The 11,013-nt window shown below is 38.8% G+C and overlaps 1 protein-coding gene across 1 annotated transcript; it reads left to right on the top strand.

The window, feature by feature from the left end:
- The first annotated feature begins 969 nt into the window (after positions 1-969).
- Positions 970-9,662, top strand: NAA11 (N-alpha-acetyltransferase 11, NatA catalytic subunit). The gene is made up of 2 exons (XM_077770543.1): positions 970-1,806; positions 8,823-9,662. The coding sequence occupies exon 1, from the start codon at positions 1,108-1,110 to the stop codon at positions 1,792-1,794; it is 687 nt and encodes a 228-aa protein (XP_077626669.1). The 5' UTR covers positions 970-1,107; the 3' UTR covers positions 1,795-1,806; positions 8,823-9,662.
- The last annotated feature ends 1,351 nt before the right edge of the window (positions 9,663-11,013 follow it).

Raw genomic sequence — 11,013 nt, 5'->3', positions numbered from 1 at the left:
TTACATATATGTTTGCTCAATGCACATGCTCCACCTTTCCTCATGTTTCTTGCCCTTTTTATCAATACATATAAATTTCAATCCCTATGATTATTTAAAAAAAAAACAAAAAATCTTGTTCTTTCTCCCTTGGGGAGGCAGATTTGAGGTTTGTCCTCCCATTTTCTGTTCAGCTGCTTCTCCAATAAACTTTCCTTGCTGCATACCTGATATCTCAGTGATGGGCTTTGCTGCACAGGCGTCAGACAGATTTGGGTTCGGTTACAGAGCAACCACCTTGCAAAATTGCTTAACATTACTTACAAAAGTTGAACATCATGGTATCTTCTAACCCAGCAATTCTAATCCTGGGTAAGTGTGCATGTTTCTACAAAAGGCATGTTCCAGAACGTTTAGCTACATTAATCACTATATTCCCAAACTGGAAATAATACAAACTGTCATCAACACTAGAGTGTGATATATTTAGACAATGGAATATTAAACAGGAAAGAATATGAGGAGCTCCCAACGATACACAAGGTAGCCAAAACAAATAAAAGGGGGTGGGGGGCGGCGGGAATCTCAACACAAAAACAGTGTATGCACCATGATTCCATTTATACAGAGACTGTTAGAAATGTAGGTGATGGTTACTTTGGGACAGTGAGTCAGAGCGTACTGCAAGGGGATCTGAGTGGGTATTTCTGGGGTGTGTGCAATGTTCCGGTTATCGATCTATATTCGAGATGTATCCAAATGAAGAAGTTGAAAATTGAAACAAATAAAAGATTAGAGGCAGCAACAGTCCAAACGTTACATTTAAAACCAAGGAGACCATGACAAACTGCACGTCCCCACCCCCTAAACGTTGCGCGCGCAGCAGCTATATAACATGAAAACCTCATTGGCTGAGACGAGGCGGCGCACTTTGAAAGCTGAGTCTTAGCACCGCCCCTTCCGTCTCCACCTCATCCTGCCTTCCTGACGGCCGGCTTCCACGTCGTCCAGCCCTACGACTTCGGCTCCCTGGACTCAAGTCCTCGAGGCAAAAAGTGACTCTTGCGCTTGGTGGCAGCCCCTTTTCGGTCGCCACCATCCGACTCCCTTTTGCTACCCACCGCCATTATGAACATCCGCAATGCTCGGCCAGACGACCTGATTAACATGCAACACTGCAACCTTCTTTGCCTTCCCGAGAACTACCAGATGAAATACTATTTCTACCATGGCCTTTCCTGGCCCCAGCTTTCTTACATTGCTGAGGACGAGGACGGGAAGATTGTGGGCTACGTCCTGGCCAAAATGGAGGAGGACCCAGATGATGTCCCGCATGGACATATCACCTCACTGGCCGTGAAGCGTTCGCACCGGCGCCTCGGCCTGGCTCAGAAGCTGATGGACCAGGCCTCCCGGGCCATGATCGAGAATTTTAGTGCCAAGTACGTGTCCCTGCACGTCAGGAAGAGTAACCGAGCAGCCTTGCACCTCTATTCTAACACGCTCAACTTTCAGGTTAGTGAGGTGGAACCCAAATACTACGCAGACGGGGAAGACGCTTATGCTATGAAGCGAGATCTCTCGCACATGGCCAGTGAGCTGAGAAGGCAGCTGGAGCTGAAGAAGGGCAGGTATGTGGTGTTGGGCTCCAGGGAAACCCAGGAATCCCAGGGAGGCACACTTCCTAGTTCCGAAAAGGATGCTCAGAAGAACCCGGCTCCTGACGATAGTGGCAATGACAGCAAGGAACCCAGCGAGTCCGCGGAGAGCACCGATGCCCAGAACAGCTCAGAAGATTCAGAGTCTACCTTCTAGAACCTGTTAAAGGTATTGTCTTCCCTGATCCAATCCCTTCCTACCCTAAATCCCTGCACCATAGCTTGGCCTGCCACATCCCATCCAGCCCCAGTCCTGCTGGACCATCTGGTAACCTTGGGGGAGAGTGTAGACTGGATTAGAGGAAACTCGTTGCTCACTACTGGAAGTTAATAGGACTCCCATTCATGTGCTAAAAGTAGATTAAATTTAGTGAAAGAAACCAGCATTTACGCAGCTTTTTTGGTGTGAATTACATTTGGGGGTATCCACATAGTTGGAAGAAATTTCTTCTTTATGGAATTACAGCCAATAAATGCAGAATGAATGATAGGACTGTAAAATCACTGTTTTGCAACTCCTGATGAAATATAGATCTAGCCAACTGTCATCAGTGGCTAATACTATTAGGTGAAAGTTGAAGCCACTTTGTCATTATGATCAGACTGACAACACTTGAAGTCACTGGGCAAGTATAACATCACTAAAAGGGTGACAAATGTTATATGCCTCCTAATGCAATAGTGAGTGCACAGTAATACCTATGAAATATTCTTGCCCAAAGAAAATTTTATGTGTAAATATGTATGTGTGAAATTAAGCTTGAATCCAAACAAGGGTTTAGTTTAAAAAAACTACCATTTTTATAAGAAAGAAAAAAAAAAAGGAGGACATTAAAGTGTGCCATGATGCAATCAGCCAAATACAGAGTGAGAGAATTTCTACAGAACAAACAACCTGGTTTCTCCAACAAACAAATAAATGTCATTTTTTAAAAGGGAGGAGGAATTTATTAAAATAAACTTAAGAGATATATTAACCAAATTAACCAAATGCAACTATATATATATATCGATATATAGATATATAGATATATATAAACCAAATGTAGACATTGTTTGGGTCCTGATTTAAACAATCAAAGACAAGACGTTTTGAAACAACCAAGCAAGACTTGAACTCGGGCTCTGTTATTAAGGAATTGTCAATGATTTTGTTTGGTGAGCTAGCTGGTATTGTGTTTTTTTAAAGTCTTCTTCTGTTAGAGATACCTACTGAAATAATTAGAAGTGAAAGAATAGGAAAATATTCCAGGAAAAAAAGAGGGGAAAAAGAAGCTGGGGAGTGAGAAATGTATAAAATAAGAATAGCAACATATGATCATTTGTGAGGTTGCCATTAGGTACTTGAGGGGTTCATTGTGCTATATTCTTTACTCTGTTGAATGTGTGAAAATTGACTTAAAAATTTCAAAGAACAAAAATTATTGTACATTCTAATACACACTAATACCAATACAAAGCAGCCACTAGGAAGTAGTTTTAAAAGACTATTTAATTTCCATCGGGAACTTTCTAACACCCTAAGAATTTCAAAGATCAGTGAGCTACTGTCAGTGTAGAAGCTTTAAATTCTAAACCTAGTCATCTTACCCTTACGTGTAAAAAAAGCAACTTTCTCATAACAAAGGGCAGTCATGAGTGATAGACATTACATATAGTTAAAGGAAATGCTGTTTGATTTACTCATTCATAAAAGTATTTACTTGCCAGGCATGAGGCTTGGAGTTGGTAAACAATCATGATCTGGACAGGTTGATGTTTATACTATATAACACTTAAAAATAAATGTATTCTGTTTTTCTACACCCTTTAATGCTGAAACCCAAACTGTATTGCACACTAACCCTATTTTATTTTCATTCATGTAGTTCCAGAGGTCATAAAAATTTAGAGACCGTAATTTCACAGAAGTTAAAAAGAGTCTATCCTCAGAGGACTCTCTGCATCTGTCTTTTAACAACCTGAATGTTTCAAAATGACTGATTCATTTTGTCTAAGGTTAAGATAAAGGCAGCAAAACAGTCTAAAAAGGAAGGTAAAGTTAAAACTTAATGCCTTAAGAGAAATGTTGTCAAATTTATATCTGCCTTAAAAACCTTGAAGGAGGTGGGGTTTGGTGAAATAGGTGATGGAGATTAAGGAGAGCACTTGTGATGAGCACACTGGGTGATGTAATGAAGTGTTGAGTGACTATACTGGGCACCTGAAACTCCTATAACACTGTATGTGAATTAGCTACAATTAAAAAGATACTTAAAATCAAGAGGAAAAAAACCCCAACTCTGAAGGGCTCTGTCAAGACTATTTTATTTAAATTAACAAGCCTTCTAAAAAATTACCAATTTCCAGATTCCTATATAGAAGGATTTAAATAATATTGATCTCATCTTTATGGTTACTCACTTCTCTTCAGTTTTTACACTGTAGCTAAGAAGGATTTTAAGCAGAACAGAGCTAACTAAAGATAGCTTTTAAAAATAATGTGCATTTGTATATAAAGGATTTATGTTTTTTAAAGTCCATGTTATTTAGATTTTTATTATATATGTTTACATTCATATATATATATATACACGGTGAATTCAAAAGTACTTACTGTGAGAAACACTGTCATCCTAATGGGGAAGAGAAAAAATAAATAATATGAAATATGAAAATTATTGTGTGACAGTTATAAATCTCAGGGTCCAACTTCAGGGATAATTGAATTCAGGGATTAGTCTACATAGGCTAACTGTTCTAAAAAGAGTAACCTCCAATCTCAGTAGGTTAATGGAATAACAGCTTATTTCTCACATCATGGTCCAGTATGGGTGAGCAGTGTGGTAGGGATATGAGAGGGAGAGGGAAGAAGGGACTCTGCTCTGTAAAGTCATTCAGGACTCCATCTAGAACAATTGTTCTTAACTTGTTTTTTTCCATAGCCTCCTTTGGCAATCTGGTGAAGCCTAGAGATCCCTTCTAATAAATACCTAATGAAGTTGTTTTTAAAAGGCATACAAATTATATGGGATTTCAAAGGAAATCAATTTTATTGAAATAGAGTTGGCAAACTCTGTTTAAATAAATTTATTATCATATGAAATTTAAAAATTAAGCAGTGGGTCTAATGACTGTTGCTTCAGTGAAAATTTTGTTGTAAATGATATTTTGAGATACCTTCAACATCTGTAATATAATTTGAAAATACCTATGGTTGGGGCGCCTGGGTGGCTCAGTCGGTTAAGCGTCTGACTTCGGCTCAGTCATGATCTCACAGTTCGTGGGTTCGAGCCCGACATCGGGCTGTGTGCTGACAGCTAGCTCAGAGCCTGGAGCCTGTTTCAGATTCTGGGTCTCCCTTTCTTTCTGACCCTCCCCTGCTCTCTCTCTCTCTCTCTCTCTCTCAGAAATAAATAAAACATTAGAAAAAAAATACCTCTGGTTTAGGTATTTTGGTTGGAGACAAAGCCACAGGTAATGCTAGGATTACTATGCATTGGTGCCTACATTCATAAAGAGGTTAATGAAAATTCAGTTTTTTTTTTGTTCCAGGTCCAAGGTCATCATCTCCTAAATTCTGTTATTAAATCTCAGGTTAAGAACCCCTGATTTAGTGACTCTGCCATTTCCTAGAATCATGTGTCCACTACTGGTTTATATACATTCACCTTGCAGATAGGGGAAGAAAATTCATACAGAGGTTTATGTAGGTTTTAAAGGATGTACCACTTTTCTAACTAACTGCAGGGGAAGCTAGGAAATGTAGTTTAGATGTGTGCCGGGAGAAAAAAGAAGGAGTTCTAGTAACAAGACAGCACAGTTTCTTCAACAATGGGAAACATCCTAGTGGGGCTGTGGAGTGTGAGAAATTCTGCTTCCCCGCAGAGCTTCGGATCATTCTGCTGTTCTCTCTCCAGAATGTGGCACAGGGAGGGAGCTCTTGAGGCCGCCCAGTGCTACCTGCTTAGTCACATGACACATGTTTTCTGCTCCTGTACAAACTTGGGCATGGGAAGCTGGGATTCTGTCACCTTGCTGCCTTTTTGCCTCTCATTAAAGCCTGGAAGAAATGCCCCTTCTATTCTGAGATCCCTTAAACTGTCTAAAATCTCAGTTATCATCCCTCACCTCCACCCTACTCAACAGGGTTTCACTCGTGTAAACACTTAGTTGCCTGAATGGGAAAAGCCTATTGTGAGGACAGAAAGAAGAGGAGGAAAAAGTTTAAAGGTTAATTATCCTCCCACAGTTGTCACGCACCCTCTTGACGAGCTGGAGTTCAAATACCTACAGAATGAAGTCCCGAAAGAATAACTTCCCATTTTCCTCTATCTCCTCCCTTGGGCCTAGGCAAGAGAGATGGTTAAAGTTAGAAGTGGTGGTGAATAGGGCAGTTGGTGAAGGAGACTCCGTGTCTTCCTGTACAGAGTGATAAAAATTACTACTAAAAATATGAGAACTCACTATGTTATAGATACTATTCTGGGGAGTGTCTATGAATGCTGTCATTTAATCTTCATAACATCCCCAGAAGTAGGTATTACTATTACTCCATTTTACAGATAAGGACTGCATGTCTCACAGATAATAAATGGAAAACAGGAACGCAGAGCATGGTAGTGAGACTCCGTGACGGTATGGGTTAAATGAGACAGTTCCTGTAAATTGCTTAGGATAATACCTCACACACAAATATTCTGTAAATTTTAGCTCTTAATATAATCTGTAGTAATAGTAACCAGCCTCCTTCCTTTTCTTTTCTGCAGTAATCAAATGATAGAATGTTGTGTATGAGCAGCAACAGTTTGCAATCTTGGAAGGGAGATGCATCTTAATGATTAAAATAGCTTTCACTGACAAGCTGAATGTCAAAGCATTCAGCTGAATCAATGCTAATCAACAGCAAAGTTTCTAGGGAGCCGTAGCAATGAAGACAGGTCAGTTCAAAACATGCTAGTTGAGGCAGGAATGCCATCGAGCTGATGCTTAACTCCTGACAAGAAGTATGGGCTTGATGATTAATAATAAAAAAGAAGAAGACCCTGCAAAAATCGCAAAATTTTCCATTGAGCTGGCAATACTGAGTTAGCCAGGGTTACTTCAGTGACTCTCCTTTCTGGTTTATTCTTTCTGTCGCTAAGCTGTCATCCTAACAAAAAGTTGTTAAATGTTCACATGAGCATTCACTGAAATAGACTGTTCTTAATTTTACCAGACAACTAATTATAACTGGAATGATATAATGAAATATGGAAGAAAGTTGGAGACTGACAGGTCTGGTAAATTCCTAGTATAACCTTACCCCAGATATGCCAGAAACCATAGATTTCAAATGCAAATGCACTCCATGAAGATAAAGAGGGGGTTGGGAAGAGATAAAATATTGTTTTGAAATACTAATCAGATAGATACCATTTGTTGAATTATTTATAATCTCTAACAATGCCACTTTTCAATCAGTGAGTGAAGTACATTTAGGGTGAATGAAACACCAACTTTGTCAGGGGTAACTGATAAAAGCAGAGGTTTTTCCTAAATTGTGTACTCTGTGCTCCAGTATATAAATTCTAATGAGCTTTATGGTAGAAGATAGAAGGAAGAGAGGATATTAAAAATTATGTGAATGGCAGTCGTTCTAGGAGCCAGACCTTTCTGGAAACATTCTGCAATGCTTTTCTATAGACCAGTATCTTCAAAACATCATAGGGTTTTTTTCTTTAAGTAAAGCATTAAAAAAAAGTAGAGCATAAAGTTCTGTTTTGTGTTCATAAAATCATGTTAATAATTAAAATATTTCTCACACTTCCATTGCCCACCTCTAAGAAATCCTGGATATGTAAAAATTTGAACTTTAATAAGCTAATAAATTCAGGGTTTTAATATTCATATTTTAAAAAGAATCATTATAAAAAATGTCTGTACCATTAAACAGCATACTACCCTGGGGCATTTATTGGTTTACTATTTGGCTTTTAAAATTTAATGTCTTAAAATGATCAAGGAGTACTGAGAAAATTAAAACAACTATATAATATTTTGGTTTTGTATAACTATTTTTGCATGCCTATCTTAATTCTATTTGAAAAACACTGAAAAGGGTAATGATAATAGTCTTTCTGACCCACTCTTACATCTTATTACTTTTCTATTACAGCAAATATACTTTTTTTTAAAAAATATGATATTGTATTGTGTGCCTCTGATTGTCCTGCAACTTGATTTATTATTGTTTTTCTAGAAACTGACTTTTCTATAATTATGATTTTGTGGAAAACTATGCTTGTTAACTGCTCTGTGCATTCTAACCTTTATGTGCTTATTTTTATTTTGTAGATGAGAAAAATGCACCTTCACTGCCATAAGGTTTTGTTGTTTTGTGGGCAGCTATTCAGCAAGGGGCAGCAAAACTCAACTAGCCTTTCTTTAACTTGTGTATTCCGTTCGCACATCCTAGAAACCTTTCTACCTTATTAAGGACAGAGCCCATGTCTCATTTATCTTTGTTTCCTAAACTCTTGGCACATTATTCATTCATGGTAGGTACTCAGCAAATATTCATTGAACGAAGGAAGGAAGGAAGGAAATTCCCAAATTACCAATGCGGTAATTTTAAAAAGGAAAGTGGGGGGGAAATGTATATAAGGTACTACTCCCTATTACCTAATATAATTAGCACACCTTAACGTTATGAATAAAGAGACATAATGGATATTTTGGTTTCATCTCCAGGTCTCAGAGAGAGGAAATATGACTTATAGAATCAGACACATTGTATCTAGCTTATCAAGAGCTAAAAAGGCCTTTCATTTCTTTAGAATTAAAATAAATTTCTTCTGGAGTAGAGTAGGACGGGCTGGGATTTGAAGATGGCAAGAGCAAGCACCTTGGTTTCTTTAGGTTTAAAATAGGATTTTGGGGGGTGTTTCCGTGTTCTCCCTTCTCCCCTTGTCCTGGCAGAAGTGGCTTTTAGGTGTCAGGAAAAGTTCATGTGTCCTCATGGCTGAGAGGGGAGAGAGCCCCAGATCCATGTGTGATCTTCGTGCTGTCATCTGAGTTCTCACTGGCATCCACGGAGATAGATCTAGTCTAAACAGGTTACTGGTACCTTGTTGATCTGCTGCTAAAACCAGTATTTTATATTTTAGAGCGGTTAAAACCTATAGCCCTCTCTTGCTCACTTGCTCTCTTCTCACTTCTCCACAGCATTGCAGTTCCTGGTGTCTCAGCCACGCCTGCCCTCTGAGCCCTGGCTTAGCCCGCGTGCTCTGCAGCACCTTTTCTGGGGTCATCTCAAGTGACCCCAATGCCTTCTCACTCCCAACAACAACCTCCCGCATACCCTACTGGGATTATAAAGGAACACCTGGATTCAAGAGCCGTCTGCACAAGAGCGAAGAAAATTTGAGGCCAGCCGTCACAGAACCTTCTTTGGCCCACTCACACCAGGCCGCATTTCACTCTGTTTGTGTAGTCCCGTGTTGGCTGTGGTCGTCTGGCAAGGTTGCCTCCTCCCGGAATGCTCAACGGGAAGCCCCTCTGCTTTCAGTTTGTGGTGTTATTTATCTGGGTTCTCATCTTTGAGGGGTAGTCAGGACCATCAAGTCAGACCTACCTCGGGCCACTTTCCTCTCCTTTCTTCCTCTTTTCTGGAAGAAGTATTCTATTTTACCCCCTTTTCTATGGGAACTCATCCTCTGTCATTTTCTTTCCCAGTGGGAGAAAGTCATGAGTCAGGGCTTCTATGATATAACCAGAACTTGGAGATTTTAAGAAAAAAACAACCAGTCATTAAATTGTAATATCTGACCTCCTTGTTTGTGTCAATTTGGTTTTCTTGTTAATGACATAACTTGCCATTTATTGAGTGCCAGTGATACTCAGGCGATGCTAGGACTCTTATTAATGACATTTAATTTTCTCAGCAACCTTACAAGGTGGGTGTTTTATAGATGAGGAAACAAACTCAAAGAAGCAAAGTAAATATCTAGGATCTGAAGCTGAGTCTGTTTGAATTCAAGGCCAAAGTTCCTTTCACTCTCCTATTACCACTCTTTGCATTTTATTTATAAAAGTATGAAAACTATAGCAAAAAAGAAAATCTATAGTTTAAAATGTTCTGTTGACTTAATCCATGGCAACTATATGTCATTTGTAAATATTCTTCTATAACCCACCATTATAATACTGTTTTACCATGTTTCTCTAGTAAAACTAAGTGAAGACAAAGTACTTTGACCTCTGCAGTGTAAGTCACCAGATAAATACAGAGTTATCATTATTTAACATTGGTTTTATATTCCTGAATGTGAATTACCATAGTATAACATTTCTCATGTTTAAATTTTTATGAAAACTAGTGTATATGGTTTTAAGTCAAAGCCTTGACATTAACCATCTGATGACAAGAAATAAATCTGTTCTCTGTAATCATAATCAGCCCTTCTAAGCACTTCTTACAGATCTGCCCCAATGTACTCCAAGAATGCCTACCTAATAGTAAATGATCGCCTGAGGCAGATAAAAAAGTTTTTTCCCTACACAATAAGGATTTACTGTTTCCTGTGGTAATACAAACCTCTCCTCTATTTTTCCATTTTTCCTTTCTTTTTAATTTTCTCTCCCAGCCCTAAGACTATTTTATTCCTTCCCCTCAAGCATGTGTTTATCTCTTTATTTTTAAATATTGCAGCTTTCTAACATCTGTCTCTAGGGCAGCATAATCTTACTGATGAAATATTCCATGTTTTCCTTGAGCCCTTGTCAATATGTCTTCGTGTTAACAGCTTAGCAGATGGAGAAACAGAAGGAGTAGCCTCAGCTTACCTGAATGATTTCTCTCCAGCACCAGGCACATTACTGTCTGTATTAACTTGATGATAGGAATTGGAGTAATTGGAAAATAAGAAATGATATCTGGGTTTTGCAGTGTTATTTACTAAAACTATTGGCTGCTTTTCTTTGTTACCATTACATCCTTTCCCCCAGTCTCCTTCCAGAGAAGGCAGAATTACAGCAACCTACCTAGTTTGGACTGTGCCTATGTAGATAATGAAAGTAAAATAAACAATAATACTGACATTGCTTTGGACGTATATTAGCATGTTCCCAAGTGGTTCCAGAGTAATAATGGTGATTTAGGAGCAGCAGCAGCTTTCTGGAACACTGAAATGGAAGGAACTTATGACACTACTGTTTGTAAGAACACTGTTTTCCTTGCATACAACAAATTATTGACGTTTTTTAAATGGGCTCACTGCTTTTTACTTAAGTACAATCCCAGAAAGACTTCAGCAAGGCTGCGAAGCAAAGATGTAGGATAGTTAATGGTGAGCACCCTTGTACTAGCTAGAGAGAAGGACCCACACCCTCTCCTTTACTTGCAGCTTTGAAGACC

This window comes from Crocuta crocuta, unplaced genomic scaffold (genome assembly GCF_008692635.1).
Source record: "Crocuta crocuta isolate KB4526 unplaced genomic scaffold, BGI_CrCroc_1.0 scaffold236, whole genome shotgun sequence".
Lineage (NCBI taxonomy): Eukaryota > Metazoa > Chordata > Mammalia > Carnivora > Hyaenidae > Crocuta > Crocuta crocuta.
Note: the sequence above shows the minus strand (reverse complement) of the source record. Positions and strands in the feature narration are given on the sequence as shown.